We start from the raw sequence: 16716 nt of genomic DNA, 5'->3' as shown, positions 1-16716 counted from the left end.
ACAAGCCTGTGCACTGAAACAAAGAGTAGTTCCCGCTCACCGCAACTAGAGAAAGCCTGCAACAAAGACCCAACGCAGCCAAAAATAAAAAATAATAATAGTAAATAAAAGTGGTGAGGGGGACAGCCTTGTCTTGTTCCTGATCTTAGAGGGAATGCTTTCAGGTTTTCATCATTGAGTATGATGTTAGCTCTGGGTTTGTCATATATGGCCTTTATTATGTTAAGGTATGTTCTCTCTATGCCTACTTTCTGGAGAGTTTTTATCATAAATTGATGTTGAATTCTGTCAAAAGCTTTTTCTGCATCTATTGAGATAGATCATGTAGTTTTTATTCTCCAATTTGTTGATGTGGTGTATCACACGGGTTGATTTTGTGGATATTGAAAAATCCTTCCATCCTTGGGGTAAATTCCACTTGATCTCGGTGTATGATCCTTTTAATGTGTTGTTGAATTTGGTTTGCTAGTATTTTGTTGAAGATTTTTGCGCCTATGTTCATCAGTGGTGTTGGCCTATAATTTTCTTTTTTTGTGATATCTTTGTCTGGTTTGGGTATCAGGTTGATGGTGGCCTCATAGAATGAGTTTGGGAGTGTTCCTTCCTTTGCAGTTTTTTGGAATACTTTCAGACAGATAGCTGTTAACTTTTCTCTAAATGTTTGATAGAATTAGCTTGTGAAGCCACCTGGTCCTGGACTTTTGTTTGTTGGGAGTTTTTAAATCTCAGTTTAAATCTCATTACTTGTGGTTGGTCTGTTCACATTTTCTATGTCTTCCTGGCTCCGTCTTGGGATATTGTACCTTTCTAAGGATTTGCCCATTTCTTCCAGGATGTCCATTTTATTGGCATAGAGTTGCTTGCGGTAGTTTCTTATGATCCTTTGTATTTCTGTGGATTCCAGTGTAACTTCCTTTTCATTTCTGATTTTATTGATTTGAGCCCTCTGTCTTCTTTTCTTGATGAGTCTGGCTAAATGTCAATTTTGTTTGTCTTTTCAGAGAACCAGTTTACAGTTTCATTGATCTTTTCTGTTAAGTCTCTATTTCATTTATTTCTGCTCTGATCTTTACTATTTCTTTCTTCTGTTAACTTTCAGTTTTGTTTGTTCTTATTTCTCTAGTTGCTGTAGGTGTAAGGTTAGGTTGTTTCTTTGAGATTTTTCTTGTTTCCTGAGGTAAGATTGTATTGCTATAATCTTCCCTCTTAGAACTGCTTTTGCTGGGTCCCATAGGTTTTGGATTGTCGTGCTTTCATTTTCATTTGTCTCTGGGTAGTTTTTGATTTTGTCTTTGATGTCTTCAGTGATCCATTGGTTGTTTAGTCACATATTGTTTAGCCTCCATGTGTTTGTGTTTTGTTTTGTTTTTTTTTTACATTTTTTTCTTGTAGTTGATTTCTAATCTCATAGCGTTGTGGTCAGAAAAGATGATTGATATGATTTCAATTTTCTTAAATTTACTGAGGCTTGTTTTGTAGCCCAGCATGTGATCAATCCTGGAGAATATTCCATGTGCACTTGAGAAGAATGTGTATTCTGCTGCTTTCAAGTGGAATGTTCTATAAATATCAATTAACTTCGTCTCGTCTAATGTGTCATTTAAGGCCTGTGTTTCCTTATTTGCTTTCTGCCTGGCTATCTGTCCATTGATGAAAGTGAGGTTTTAAAGTCCCCCACTATTATTGTGTTACTGTCAATTTCTCCTTTTATGGCTGTTAGCATTTTCCTTATAATTTAGGTGCTCCTATGTTGGGTGCATACATATTTACAATTGTTATATCTTCTTGAATTGGTCCCTTGATCATTATGTTGTGTCCTTCTTTGTCTCTTGTACCAGTCTTTATTTTAAAGTCTATTTTGTCTGATGCAAGTATTGCTACTCCAGCTTTCTTTTGATTTCCAGTTGCATGGAATACCTTTTTCCATTCTCTCACTTTCAGTTTGTATGTGTCCCTATATCTGAAGTGGGTCCCTTGTAGACAACATATAACAACATATAAAGACAAGACAAAGGGTTTTGTTTTTGTATCCATTCAGCCAGTCAGTGTCTTTTTTTTTTTTTTTTGCGGTACGTGGGCCTCTCACCGCTGTGGGCTCTCCTGCTGCGGAGCACAGGCTGTGGACGCGCAGGCTCAGTGGCCATGGTTCACGGGCCCAGCCGCTCCGTGGCATGTGGGATCTCCCCAGACCGGGGCATGAACCCATGTCCCCTGCATCGGCAGGCGGACTCTCAACCACTGCGCCACCAGGGAAGCCCCAGTCAGTGTCTTTTCGTTAGAGCATTTAATCTGTTTATGTTTAAAGTCATTATTGATATGTATGTTCTAATTATTGCCCTTTTGTTAATTGTTTTGGATTTGTTTTTGTAGGTGTTTTTTTCTTCCTTTCCTTTTTTCTTTTGTGATTTGTTGGCTAACTTTAATGTTGTGTTTGGATTCTTTTTTTGTGTGTATCTGTTGTATTTTTTTGGTTTGTGGTTACCATCAGGTTTTGATATAGCAGTCTATATGTAAACAAGACTGTTTTAAGTTTCTGGTCTGTTAATTTCCAATATCCTGCACTTGTGCTCTCCTCTTCTCACAATTGCTGGTTTTGATATCACATCTGTGTGCAGATGATTTCCTACATTTACTATATGTTTGCCTTTACTGGTGAGCTTTTCCATTCATAATTTTCTTGTTTCTAGTTGTGGCCTTTTCTTTTCTGCCCAGAGAATTTCCTTTAGCATTTGTTGCAAACTGGCCTGGTGGTGCTTGTCTAGCTTTTGCTTATCTGTAAAGCATTTGATTTCTCCATTAAATCTGAACAAGAGCCTTGCTGGGTAGAGTGTTCTTGGTGGTAGGTTCCCTTTCATCACTTTAAATATGTCCTGCCACTGCCATCTGGCCTGCAGAGTTTCTGCCTAGAAGTCAGCTGATAACCTTATGGGAATTCCCTTGTATGTTATTTGTTGCTTTTCCTTTGTTGCTTTTTTTTGCGGTACACGGGCCTCTCACTGTTGTGGCCTCTCCCGTTGCGGAGCACAGGCTCTAGACACGCAGGCTCAGCGGCCATGGCTCATGGACCTAGCCGCTCCGCGGCATGTGGGATCCTCCCGGACCGGGGCATGAACCCGTGTCCCCTGCATCGGCAGGCGGACTCTCAACCACTGTGCCGCCAGGGAAGCCCGTCCTTTGTTGCTTTTAATATTTTTTCTTTGTCTTTAATTTTTGTCAGTTTGATTAGTATGTGTCTCCACGTGTTCCTCTTTGGGTATATCCTGCCTCGGACTCTCTGCACTTCCTGGGCTTGGGTGACTGTTTTCTTTCCCATATTAAGGAAGTTTTCAGCTACTTTCCCTTCAAATATTTTCTCAGGTCCTCTCTTTCTCTCTTCTCCTTCTTGGACCCCTATAATGCAAATGTTGGTGCATTTAGTGTTGTCCCAGAAGTCTCTTAGACTTTCCTCATTTCTTTCCATTCTTTTTTCTTTATTCTGTTCCATGGAAGTGATTGCCACCATCTGTCTTCCAGTTTACTAATCCATTCTTCTGCCTCAGTTATTCTGCTATTGATTCCTTCTAGTGTATTTTTCATTTCAGTTATTGTATTGTTCATCTCTGTTTGTTCTTTAGTTCTTCTAGGTCTTTGTCAAACATTTCTTGTGTCTCAGTCTGTGCCTCCATCCTTTTTCCAAGGTCTTGGATCATCTTTACTGTCATTACTCTGAATTCTTTTTCAGGCAGATTGCCTATCTCTGTCTGCACTTCACTTAGTTGTTCTTTTGGGGTTCTGTCTTGTTCCTTCATCTGGGACATATTCCTCTGGTGCCTCATTTCGTCTAACTTTCTGAGTGTTCTGCAGGCTGCAGGTTGTAATTCTTCTTGCTTCTGCCGTCTGCCCCCTGGTGGATGAGACTAAGAGGCTTGTGCAGGCTCTCTGGTGGGAGGGACCAGTTCCTGCCCACTGGTGGCCAGGAGCTGGGTCTTGTCCCTCTGAGCAGGGCCGTGTCAAGGGGTATGTTTAGCAGGCTGCTGTGTCCTCAGGAAGACTTTTAAGCAGCCTATCTGCTGATGGGTGGGGCTGTGTTCCTGCCCTGTTGGTTGTTTGACCTGAGGTGTCTCACCACTGGAGCCTATAGGCTGTGGGGGTGGGGCCAGGTCTTGGTGGCCTCCAGGAGGGCTCACACCAGTGAGTACTCCCCAGAGCTACTGCCGCCAGTGTCTTTGTCCCTGCAGTGAGCCACAGCTGCCCCCCCACCTCTGCAGGTAGACCTGGCCCAATCTCTCATGAGGTCACTGCTTTTTTCCCTGGGTCCTGATGTGCACGAGACCTGTGTGCGCCCTCCAAGAGTGGCGTTTCTCTTTCCCACAGTCCTGTGGAATTCCTGCGATCAAACCCTGCTGGCCTCCAAAGGCAGATTCTCTAGGGGGGCTTCTCCTCCCATTGACAGACCCCCAGGCTGGGGAGCCTGACGTTGGGCCCAGAACTTTCACTCCTGTGGGAGATCCTCTGTGGTATAATTATTTTCCAGTTTGTGGGTCGCCCACCTGGCAGGTGTGCGATTTGATTTTATCGTGGGCGCTCCTCTCTTACCATCTTGTTGTGGCTTCTTTGTCTTTGGATGTAGGTTTTCTTTCTTGGTAGGTTCCAGCATTTTTTGTTCGTTGGTTGTTCAGCAGTTGTGATTTTGGTGTTTTCATAAGAAGAGGTGAGCTCATGTCCTTCTACTATGCCATCTTGTCTCCATCTTTTGATGTCCTCTTTTACATCATCATGTTCATCCTTTTGCTGTTCATTGTAGCTATAATTGCTTTCACAATTAAATTTTTTTTGTTTTTCTTAGAAATCTACTGACTTATTTAAGTGATATACTTTCCTATTTAAGTGTTATACTTTCCTATTTTGATTATCTCTTTCCTATCGGGTCTTCTTTTCTATTTAGAGAAGAATTTTCAGTATTTTTTTTTTAGGATAGGCTTAGTGTTACTGTATTCTTTTAGTTTTTGCTTGTCTGCGAAATTCTTTATCTCTCCCTCTATTCTAAATGACAACCTTGCTGGGTAGAGTATCCTAGGTTGCAGGTTTTTTCCTTTCAGGACTTTGAATAAATCTTGTCACTCCCTCTGGCCTGTGAAGTTTCTGTAGAGAAAGCAGCTGATAGCCTTATAGGGGTTCTCTTGTGACTCTTTGTTTTCTCTTGCTGCCTTTAGAATCCTCTTTTATCTTTTATCTTTTTTTTTTTTTTTTTGCGGTACACGGGCCTCTCACTGTTGTGGCCTCTCCCGTTGCGGAGCACGGGCTCCGGACGCGCAGGCTCAACGGCCATGGCTCACAGGCCCAGCCGCTCCGCGGCATGTGGGATCTTCCCGGACCGGAGCACGAACCTGTGTCCCCTGCATTGGCAGGCGGACTTTCAACCACTGCACCACCAGGGAAGCCCTAGAATCCTCTTTTACCTTTAACTTTTTCCATTTCAATTATGCTGTGTTTTGGTGTAGGTCTGTTTGGGTTCATCTTGTTTGGGACCCTCTGTGCTTCCTGTACCTGGATATGTTTCTTTCTTTAGGTTCAGGAAGTTTTCAATCATAATTTCTTCAAATATGTTTTCTTTTTTAAAATTATTTATTTATTTATTTATGGTTGCATTGGGTCTTCATTGCCGCACACGGGCTTTCTCTAGTTGCAATGCGCAGGCTTTTCATTGCAGTGGCTTCTCCTGCTGTGGAGCATGGGCTCTAGGCACGCAGGCTTCAGTAGTTGTGGCACGAAGGCTCAGTAGTTGTGGCTTGTGGGCTCAGTAGGTGTGGCTCATGAGCCCAGTAAGTGTGGCTCGCGGGCTCTAGAGCGCAGGCTCAGTAGTTGTGGCATACGGGCCCAGTTGCTCTGCGGCATGTGGGATCTTCCCAGACCAGGGCTCGAACCCGTGTCCCTTGCATTTGGTAGGTGGATTCTTAACCACTGCACCACCAGGGAAGCCCCAGATATGTTTTCTATCCACTTTTCTTTTTCTTCTCCTTCTGGGATCCCTATTATGTGTAGATTGGCTTGCTCTAAATTATCCCATAGGTCTTGCACATTGCTTTTTTCTTCCCACTTGCTTTTCTGTCTGTTGTTTTGATTGGGTAATTTCCATTAATCTATTTTCCAGATCATCTATTCTTCCTCCTGTGTTATTTAGTTTGCTATTTATTGCCTTCAGTTTTTGTTTTGGCAAATGAATTTTCATTGGCTCCTCTTTATAGTCTCTAGTTCCCTGTTACAGTGATTTGCATTTCTTTTTCCTTTGCTTTTTTTTTTGGGCCACAACATTGCATCTTGTGGGATCTCAGTTCCCTGACCAGGGATTGAACCCAGGCCACAGCAGTGAAAGCGCAGAATCATAATCACTAGACCACCAGGGAACTCCCTGAATTTCTATTGATAGCCTTTTAAATTCCTTTAGTATTTTTATTACTTCCTTTTTAAACCTGGGGTCTCCTAGACTGGAGAGGTCTGTTTCATTGTTTGTTCTCTCAGGGGAATTCTTTTGTTCTTTAATAATAGAGTAATTGGGAGTAATTCCTCTGCTCTTTCATTTTACTTGGCTTTCTCTGAACTTAGGAGAAACAGTTATCTGCTGTGGTCTTGAAGTGCCGTTTTTATGTGGGAGTGCCCCTGTGTAGCCTATGTCAGTCTGATATTGTTGGTGTGAGGATTGTTTTTGGTATGGATGTCTGCCATATCTTTCCTCAGTGTGTGCTGGCTGTTATCCCCTCGTTAGGGTGTGTGATTGCTGTTGTGGTGACCAGAGCCTGCTCTGGCTGTTGAATGGGGCCTGCTCTTTGCTCTGGGGTTGTCACATCCCTGTGGGCATCAGGGTCTGCTCCCCAGTTGTTGGAGTAGAAGCCCTGAGATCCGTTTCAGAGCTGTGGTGTGAGGTGGGCATTACTGCAGCGCTCCTGCTGGGAGAGGAGGCACTGAGTATTCCTCCACAGGAGCTGTCCACGTGGAAGTGCACTCTGTGGTGTCATTTGTCATGTGTTGTGTGGGCTCACGAAGTACACTGTTGTTGGCACTGCCCTCAGCATTGCCTCAACCCTGGGAATGCAGGAAATCAGCCTGGGTGTCCCTCAGGCACTGTGCTCACAAAGCCTCCAGCCCAGACCCACTGAAGTCTGGTACGCAGACCTGCTGTAGTCATGCACCTGGACACGCAGTGGGAGCTACAGTAATCAGCTCACATGCCAGCCCTGTCTCCTCGTGAGTGAACCCACAAAGCCCGCTGCTATTAATGCTGGACCCACCACCACCATGGGAGCACCAGCAATCTGCTTGGATATCCTGCAAGCGCTGAGCTTACAGAGCTACTGGAGGCGTAAATCCCAGGAATTCGCACAGTTGTGGGGAACTGGCTCAGATTTCAGACCCACCTCCGTGTGTGCGCCGTCCACAGGTGCTTGCATGCTCCCAGGGCTCAGAGGCAGAGCCGCGCCAGCCGTGAGCATGCTGAGAATGGGGCTGCTGTGGTGGGACCCCACCCCTCCTTTCATATGCAGCTTAACAATGGGGTTTTTATGGCAGACCTGGGCTCCATCCTGTGCAAACCCCTCGTTGTGGCCTGGACCACACTCCAGTCCCTTTGGGCTGTCTCTGTGCAGCCAACCCTAGTCCTCTCCCCGGGTCTGCACAAGGACAACGTTGTATGGTTCCACTTAGATGACGTAACTTCCAAATCCATAAGAGTGAAGCGGTAGTTTGCAGGGGCTGGGGGGAGGGGGAAGTCGGGAGTTATTATGTAATAGGTAGCTTCAGTTTAGGTTGATGAAAAGTTCTGGAGATGGATAGCAGTGATGGTTGCACAACAGTGTGAACGTACTTCATGCCATTGAACTGTGTACTCAAAAATGGTTAGAATGGTATATTTTATGTTGTGTGTATTTTACCACAACAAAAAATTAAAAAGTGGCCCAAGTAAGGAGGAAGAAGGGTGTTTGACTCTGTGTGGGTTCTTCTGGGTCTGCCACTGCTCTTTAATATTTGCCATTATGCACAATTCCCTCTGCCCTACGTTTTAAGCCTGCATCATAAGTAATTAAGGAATTAGATTTGACACATGTGGCATCCACAGTGAGGTATCATAAAGCAATGGCCCTGCCCCGTAAGGGCTGCCATTAGAAATGCAACCCCTGCCTTTAGCACTTCGGGCTTCCTACTGCTCTGGGGTAAAAGATGAAGCTCCTTAGAAAGGCCTTGCAAGGCTGTGCACACGCTGAGCCCAACTTAGGTCTCCAGCACACCTTGAAGCCTGCTCACCCTTGCTCTCTCTGCTCTTCCACGGTGAGCTTTCCACCATCAGTTCTTCGTGCCGCCAAGGTTGTTTCCTCCTTAGAACGTATTCTCTCCTCTCTCTGCTTAGTTAGCATTTTCCTCCTTCAGTGTTCAGGTCAGCTGTTCCTGCACAGAAAACATTTCCTCACCTCAGATCAGGTTAAATCCTCTTACTACATGTTCTGGCAACCCCACATCCTTTCTTGGAAGTGATTTTGTATTTGTTTGTTTCTTTATTTGATTACTCTTCTGTCTTTCCCAATAGGTGATAAGCTCTAGGAGAACAGGGATCCTCTAGCTTTTCTCACATTGAGCCTGAGCTCCTAGAGGGCCTGGCACTCACTCATAAGCCCCTCAATCATTATTGGCTAGTGAATGAATGAATAGAAAGATAACTAACAATATCAAACTAAGTCAAAGATTCTTCTCCAGTTTATAAGTCATTGATGCTGTGACCTGCCCATTGAATACATTCTTCTCCATGTAAGACACATAGAGAAAATTAAGATTATTTCACAGCAAGAGATGTAATAAATTTTATTTTTATTTATTTATTTTGCGGTACATGGGCCTCTCACTGTTGTGGCCTCTCCCGTCGCGGAGCACAGGCTCCAGACGCGCAGGCTCAGCGGCCATGGCTCACGGGCCCAGCTGCTCCGCGGCACATGGGATCCTCCCGGACTGGGGCACGACCCTGTGTCCCCTGCATCGGCAGGCAGACTCCCAACCACTGCGCCACCAGGGAAGCCCAAGAGATGTAATACATTTTAGATTGACAGCAAAAAGAAAGCTATTCAAGGTAGGGGTTCATTTTTACAACACTGCATATTCTATGTTGATTTTTCAAAAAAAAATTATAAGCACAACTTGAAACCAGAATGACACTTAAGTTTCTCCCACTGGTAGTTATTGAACCTCATTCATATTTCAGAGGAAATACCATTGAATTCAGGAGAAATCTATTTAACCTGCATGACATTCAAAAATTGCTGGAAAAGCTTAGCTCCTGTACACTGTGCCAGTGACCTTGCTAAGCAGGTATGTGAAACACTTAAATGTATAATTTTGTACAGGTGCTTTTGGTAAAAACATTCTTTCTTCTTTCTTATATCTTCCAGCTAACCTCATTATCCTCCTTGCGACCCTGTAGGCATCTCATTTTCTCTTGGCTTGTTTGCAAATTTTAAAATATTAACTGCATCTCCTGCTTCAGGAAGAGTTGTTTGGCTCCTACTCTCCATTTTTACTGTGTGAATTCTTTTACTTCGCCATCAGTACCTTGAATAATGGAGTTTAATGCATTTTCAAAGAAGCCAGACATAATTAAAAATCTCTTATCTTTATTAAGTAAAGCAATACTTATTCTCATTTGGAAGACCAAGGGGAATATACATGGGAGAATATGTATTAATTTTGAATAATGTGGAAACTATATTAAAATAAGGTCATAAGGGGTCAGTCACCATGGAGTTGGGGAAAAGAAGCTGTCATGTAGGATACCAGCTTTTAAGTAAGATAGGAGTAAGGAAGAGTAAACAAGAGCAAGGATGCCCAAGGGATAGGCTGTCAGCTTAATTTGTCAGCTTTTAAAATTTTCTAAGGAAAGGAAAACTACATAATGGTGGAAAATCATTATATATTATATAAGGGAAACTTTGCAGCTGATACTGAAGTCTATGAGATAGTAAAATGCTGAAAAATAATGACTTCAATAAAATTTATTCAGTGACTTTTTTTTATTCTCTAGTAAATCCTAGGCTTTGTGTCTGACTCTGGATAGGAGGCGTAACATTGCATAAAACACCACCCTGTACCTGGGGACCTTGAATGATTACATAAATGAACACAGAAAGGCATTTGGCTGCCTTAGTGTTTCTCAAAGAGGCCTTTAACTGTGGATGTTAAAAGGGATTACAGGAACTTCTCTGGTTGCGCAGTGGTTAAGAATCCACCTGCCAATGCAGGGGACACGGGTTTGAGCCCTGGTCCGGGAAGATCCCACATGCCACGGAGCAACTAAGGCCAAGTGCTGCAACTACTGAGCCCGCACGCCTAGAGCCTGCGCTCCGCGGCAAGAGAAGCCACTGCAATGAGAAGCCCATGCACTGCAACGAAGAGTAGCCCCCGCTCACCGCAACTAGAGAAAGCCCGTGCAGAGCAACAAAGACCCAACACAGCCAAAAATAAATAAATTTATAAAAGGGATTACAGCAGGACTTCTCAGAGCCTTGAATATGTTAATGAACATTGGGAATCATTTCTAAGGGGGTATATTATATTATCGTTCCCAAATTTTTGAAGATGTCATCTTGGTTTTGTGTTTTGCTCTGCAATTGTGCGTGTTTTGGGAGGAACAGCTTATGAACTTGTGAGGTTTTTTTTTAACATCTTTATTGGAGTATAATTGCTTTACAATGTTGTGTTAGTTTCTGCTGTACAACAAAGTGAATCAGCTATATTATAGTATACGTATATCCCCATATCTCCTCCCTCCCACCCTCCCTATCCCACCCCTCTTGGTTGTCACAAAGCACCAAGCTGTTCTCCTTGGGCTATGCGGCTGCTTCCCACTCGCTATCTATTTTACATTTGGTAGTGTATATATGTCCATGCCACTCTCTTGCTTCGTCCCAGCTTACCCTTCCCCCTCCCCGTGTCCTCAAGTCCATTCTCTACTGAACTTGTGAGATTATAGCCTGGAATACACTCTGGAAAATGCTGACGTTAAAAAACAGACATGGGTCCGGAAATTAAATAATTTTGGAAAATTTTTCATCAAATAGTATACCAATTGCTTAAATCACTGAGAAATTGTGTAGGACCCATAACAGGCAGCTCTAAAATCTCGTGCCTCTTCATAGCAGCAGTATTCCTAATAGCTGAAAAGTGGCAACCACCCAAATGTCCATGAATTGATAAATGGGCAAACAACATGTTGTATATCCATATCATGGAATATTATTCAGCTGTAAAAAGGAATGGAGTACTGATACCTGCTACAATGTGGATGGACCTTGAAAACATTACGCTAAGTGAAATAAACCAGACACAAAAGTCTCCATATTATATGATTCCATTTAAACAAAATGTCCGGAATAGGTAAATCCACAGAGACAGAAAGCAGATTAATGGTTTCCAAGGACTGGTGGGAGATGAAAATGAGGAGTGGCTGCTAATGGGTATGGGGTTTATTTAAGGGATAAGGAGAACATTCTGGAATTATATAGTGATGATGGTTGAACAATCTTATGAATATATTAAAAACCACCAAATTGTACACTTTAAAAAGGTGACTTTTAGAGTATGTGAATTTTATTTCAATTAAAAGAAATCCAGGATCCCATCATACCAGATGGTTATCTCTCCCATATTATAGGAATTGAGAACAACACACCTTTTCTTGTCACAATTATATTTAATGAAGATAGTAGCTGTTATTTACAGAAGATATACATACATACAATTCCTACACATTAAATGTAGCCTAATTGTGAAAACAGGAAAAAATGTACTCCAAAATTACATACTAAATAAAATAAATAAAAAGTAATTATTTGGCACAATATCTATCATGTAGCAAATAAATAACTCTATACCATTGATTGAATGAACTATTTACAATATTTGAAAGTGCAAAACAATTGCTGAAAATTAAGATATCTGTGATAACATTTAAGTCCAGAAAATATGTGGGTTTTTTTAATCAGTAACAATAATTAGCCAATAGTAAAGGTTTTTTTTAATGCCCAGGAAAATAATTTTGAAAAATGTTTTCTGAATATTGTGCTCTTTTGAAGTGTCTTTTTTTTTTTAATCTTAACGCTAGCAATTTTAAGAACCTTGGAGTTCCTCAGTGGAATTCTTATATATGTACTCCTGATTTGTAAGTTTAAAAAAGTTACATTGTAAACATAAATATTATTCTATATGTCATTCAGAAATTACAGACCAGTCCTCCCTAAATTACATAAGCAGCCAGAATGTTTTGTAGTAACGTGGTCGGGTACAGTTCCTTCAGAGGTAAAACTATGAAGATGGAAGAATACAGTCTCTAATTTGGAGTTACACGGATTCCTCAACCCCTTCCAAAACCTCCATGCTCAAATCAAAATGTTGAGTTAGAAATTATGAAACTATACCACCAACGATGCAGGCAAATAAATACCATTTATAGCACATCTCATCCTGTAAACACTCCTAGAAAAAAATATCAGCTTGATACTTCTCTTGACAATGATATTTCTACCATACTCTTCATGTGGGTCTTATTTTATGTTTCAGCAAAGAAGATGGCACAACTGGAAATAAAATACGGTGACTACAAACGGGGGATTCCTAAGCTAGTGTGTGCAAGCTGTGAGCAAGTCAAAGAATTTCTTCTTTTGTCATGACGCTGGTAAGCTGAATGCAGCACTGAGATGTCTCAGGATGGGTTTTTGCTTGTTTTATAGAGTTCTCTAGTGACAATACAGTGAGTACTAGCATAAATGGCATTTTTGAAAGATTGTGGACTGGACGCAAACCGTTGTTCTGAGCACTTTAAATGTCTATGGTCGACGAGGCTCTAATCTGTGTGACATCTGTGATAAAGTTCTCTGGTTGTCAATCACATTTAATTGTCGTACGTAACTCCGGACATCCTGATGGTTTTTATTAGCCTGAGCTGCATCAGGATCTGTTGAAGAAGAGAGCAGGATTAGCGTTGCATAATATATGGATATAAGATACAGCCTTATTTACTCCAGCTTCTACGTTTATCATAAATTCCTGGGTTCCATCAAGACCTTTCAACATGTTATATTCGTTGAAAGGTTTCTACTTGGATGTTCCATCTCCTCCCTCCCACCCTATTCTTCCCCTGGAATCACATATTTTGATCATTTTCCTTTGCATTACATATTGTAAAAAAAAAAAAAAAAAAAAAAACACCAAATAAAAGTGAAAGCATCGCCTGACAGCCCTGGTTATACATTAAAATTGTTTGCCCTTGCCGTCCCACCTGTGTCTCACACTCCCTTTGATCCAGATGAGGACTAATGGCATAGTTTTCATTAGCTCCTAACAAAAGCACCTAACACCTGGGCTGAACTGAAGCAAGCAAGTGTGAGACTAGTAAGTCCGACTCCCCTCATTACTTGCATACAATATACAGCATTATTGCATAGATTGTGTGTTCTTAGAGACTGTCCATACTCAGAAAAAAAAAAAGAAAAATCAACTCGGGCTGAAGGCATGACTTGTGCCCGGCCTTCAATTCTCCGATGCTATTTGTTCTGAAATCCCAATTACCATTCTAGTCTCATCCACTCCCCAAAGCACTCGAGCAGCAGAGCTATCTGAAGTTAACCAATTTCCCTAAAACTAGGCTGAAAGAAGAATCAAAGGCTCAGATCCCTACACAGCGAACAGACATGAATGAGGAAGGCCATTTGACAGTGGTGAACTGGAAACACAGTTCCCTTCAGAAGTGACTACGCAGCTCTTGCATGCTGATGCCACGTGGGGATCTGCACCCTGAGTGGCCGGATCTTCCTTTTTTTCTAGAGAAATGAGAAATCTGGATTTCTTCTCTGGGAATTCTTCCATTTTTGAATGGTGACATTATTTCACAATAAAAGGGAAAAAAAGCTCCGTTTAGATCCAACACCTTGGCCATGGTCCCTGGGTGGCCTCTGCCCTGTGGATCCCTGGTGTGGGACACTGGGAGTGGCCAGGCCAGCCTGGACTCTGGACCAGTGTTCTTTCCGCCATAGCACACTGCCTTCTGCAGTCCATCTGTTCTCTTTAGATCCACACACCACTCCCAAAGACAATTAGAATGCCATCTGCATGAGGGGCGAAGGGGAGTGCTGCAGGTCTGAACGCAGAAAAGCAGAGAAAAGATACAAAGGCCCCCACTTGCTCTAAGAAGAAACTCATCAGTATAATTATCACATATAAATAATGCCACAGTGTTTAATTTCCTCGCTTGTCACTGGCAGTGTACTCTACATTTACAATATAGTGTAATTACATTGTACATATTCCCACAATGTTTATGAATCTATTCTTATAGCTTTATCTATAGATTTTTGACTTCGGAGCTAAGCAGCTGTTGTTTACCAGCAGTTACTGATAACTTCAACAAATGCAGTGGAGATTTGTATATATAAAATTTCCCCCCATGTCTCTAGGAGATATAGGAGAACGTAGGAGTTACTTCCAAAGAAGTTTATAGAACAAAATATATTCTATCTTGGTTCTTCTCTGGTTCTTGGACCTCATGAAGAACCTTCTCAAGGCTTTGAACCCTCTTAGGCACACAGCATTTGTGTTTAATTTCAGGAATTTCCTAGAACCCCCTGAAGGGCCATGGATTCTAGGTTATAAACCTTTGTTGTGTAGACTGGCGTCACTTATATATTCTCATACTCACTTGTATAACTGCCTTATGATCGTGTCTTTATACATATAGTAAATCACTAGATGAAGAGATATGAGAGACTGTAATTCTGGCAGAATCCACATAAGATCAGTTGATGAGGTGCAAGCCTGCACCTTTTGGAAGGAAGAGGAGGCATAATCATTTGAATCAAGTTTTTAAAGACCTTGCTCCCCAAGTCAAGACTATTTTTCCTAGATTTCCCCCCCGGGCATTAAAAAATGAATGTTTAGCAGTTCTGGTATCCTGTGTTAGCAGACCCTCACTTTGGGCCAGTCCTGTGCTAGGAAGAGCAAAGATAGCTCTGATGAATAAAACAAGAAGCTTTTAGTCTCTGAGCACTAGGTTTATTGGAGGGGATGGTACTGGTAGCCTCGAAGTCATGTCAAATTATCATGTTAAGTTAATGAGCCCAATGACTTCAATGACTCATACAATGAAGTTATTAGCACAAAACTTTCTAGGGGCTACCTTCTCACTCCCAGACCGGCTGCAGGGAGCCAAAGCTCCAGCCCCTACCCAAAGTCCCAGTCCAGAGGAGACAGTAGCACTGGCCTGGCAGGGTGATCTGCTGCGATGATGCAACTTAACTCCCAACAGTTTAAACTTGCTATTTATTATTAGTGACGCTTTTATATTAAAGCATTGTATTATACCAGTTTTTGTACAGATTTAAGAAAAACACCTTAATTCACCTAGAAATTCTAGAAATATAATATGAATTCCTGCTGTGGGACCTTTTACACATGTACTTACAGACATTGATGCCTTCTCGCAACACCCCAAGAGACAATAAATATTGTCTTTCCCAGTTTATAAACGACAGAATGAGTCATTACGAGTTGATGTGAGTTTCTCAACGTGAAGCAGTGAGTCATAAAGAGAGTTGGTTAGAGTCAGGATTTGTTGGCAATCATGCCTTAGTTGTCTATCCACTCTGTTAAGAGCAAATGAATTCTCTAAGTTCATTCATAAAATAATATTCTTATGGTTATTTTAAATGCAAGGCCCCTATCCCAGGGGATTCGTGGTCCAAAGGGTCTCTGACACCATCAAATATTGTCCAGACTTCTAGAATGTCTCAGTAGCCTCACTGAAAAGGACTTAGCCACCAAGATCCATATTGCAGCGGCATTAACTTACTGAAGGGTTGGCTCCTGCAGTATCTCACCGTTCTGGCAGTATTTGCAATCATGCGCTAGAAAGAATAAAAAGAAGAACTGAAATGCAGGTAAACTTAGTGTAGAATCCAAAAAAGAAAACAAACCGTTATTTATTTCAGCAATACCTGGGAGCACAAGAAACAGCAGGTTCTGAGATGTGGATTATCTGGAGGCAACTGGTTGACGTCTAACCTGTTTAATCACTTGAAAGAGGCACCCACCCCCGCATGCCCCCCTCCCACGCATACAAGGTATCTGTCAGGTGAGGAATACTAGTGGCATAACTCTCCTCTAATTGCTTGTTCCTCAAGATGTAAAAAGCAGGCTGTCGTTCCTGAGAAATGGACCTTACTCCTCAGGACTCGTTTTTACCATCCTTTCTTGAGGTCACTGTGAATTTGCAAGAGAACCTGTAACTATTCTAGATCTGGAGAATGGTTAGCTTGTCAAGTTCCTCACAGTAAACAGGACTCAATAATGAGGTGTTTGATGATATTCATGGAACAATCATAGACATTCTATGGCCACATTTTTCCTATACACTATGCATTATTAACCTTTCTCATCTTCCAGCAAAAGTGTGTGTTTTAACGTTCACCTTAATTATGTGATTCCCTCCCTCCTTCCCTCTTCATCCTTCCTGATTATAACACTAACATGCATATTTTAGAATATCGTTTCAGACAGTAACTTCAGTTATATTTTGGTACATTTCCTTCTAATACTTTAAAAAATACATAAGCATGTTTTTCAAAAAATGGAAGTCATAACATACATGTTTGTTTTGATCTGAATCTTTTCATATGGCATTATGACTCTTTTCCATGCCATTTGCATTTTAAA

At 41.8% G+C, this 16716-nt stretch overlaps 1 protein-coding gene and 1 long non-coding RNA gene across 14 annotated transcripts in view; one reads left to right on the top strand and one right to left on the bottom strand.

The window, feature by feature from the left end:
* Positions 1-16716, top strand: part of LOC307187584 — a 66066-nt gene that overhangs the window by 38792 nt on the left and 10558 nt on the right. For 3 of the 6 annotated variants that reach the window (XR_013828655.1, XR_013828656.1, XR_013828657.1), the window contains exons 1-2: positions 12569-12685; positions 15993-16135. This is a non-coding gene — a long non-coding RNA (uncharacterized lncRNA). Of the gene's footprint in view, positions 1-12568; positions 12686-15992; positions 16136-16716 lie in introns of those variants that run through there. The other 3 variants (XR_013828652.1, XR_013828654.1, XR_013828653.1) reach the window with 2 other exon arrangements.
* Positions 11998-16716, bottom strand: part of RAPGEF4 (Rap guanine nucleotide exchange factor 4) — a 318083-nt gene continuing 313364 nt past the window's right edge. For all 8 annotated transcript variants that reach the window (XM_079923817.1, XM_079923822.1, XM_079923821.1 and 5 more), the window contains 2 exons: positions 15854-15908; positions 11998-12964 (listed from right to left, as the gene is read on the bottom strand). In XM_079923817.1, coding sequence (XP_079779943.1) covers positions 12837-12964; positions 15854-15908 — 183 coding nt within the window. In that variant the 3' untranslated portion in view covers positions 11998-12836. The remainder of the gene's footprint in view (positions 12965-15853; positions 15909-16716) is intronic.

Source organism: Stenella coeruleoalba (assembly GCF_951394435.1).
Source record: "Stenella coeruleoalba genome assembly, chromosome: 6".
Classification (NCBI taxonomy): Eukaryota; Metazoa; Chordata; class Mammalia; order Artiodactyla; family Delphinidae; genus Stenella; species Stenella coeruleoalba.
The sequence above is the reverse complement of the archived record's forward strand: the minus strand, read 5'-3'. Positions and strand labels throughout refer to the sequence as shown.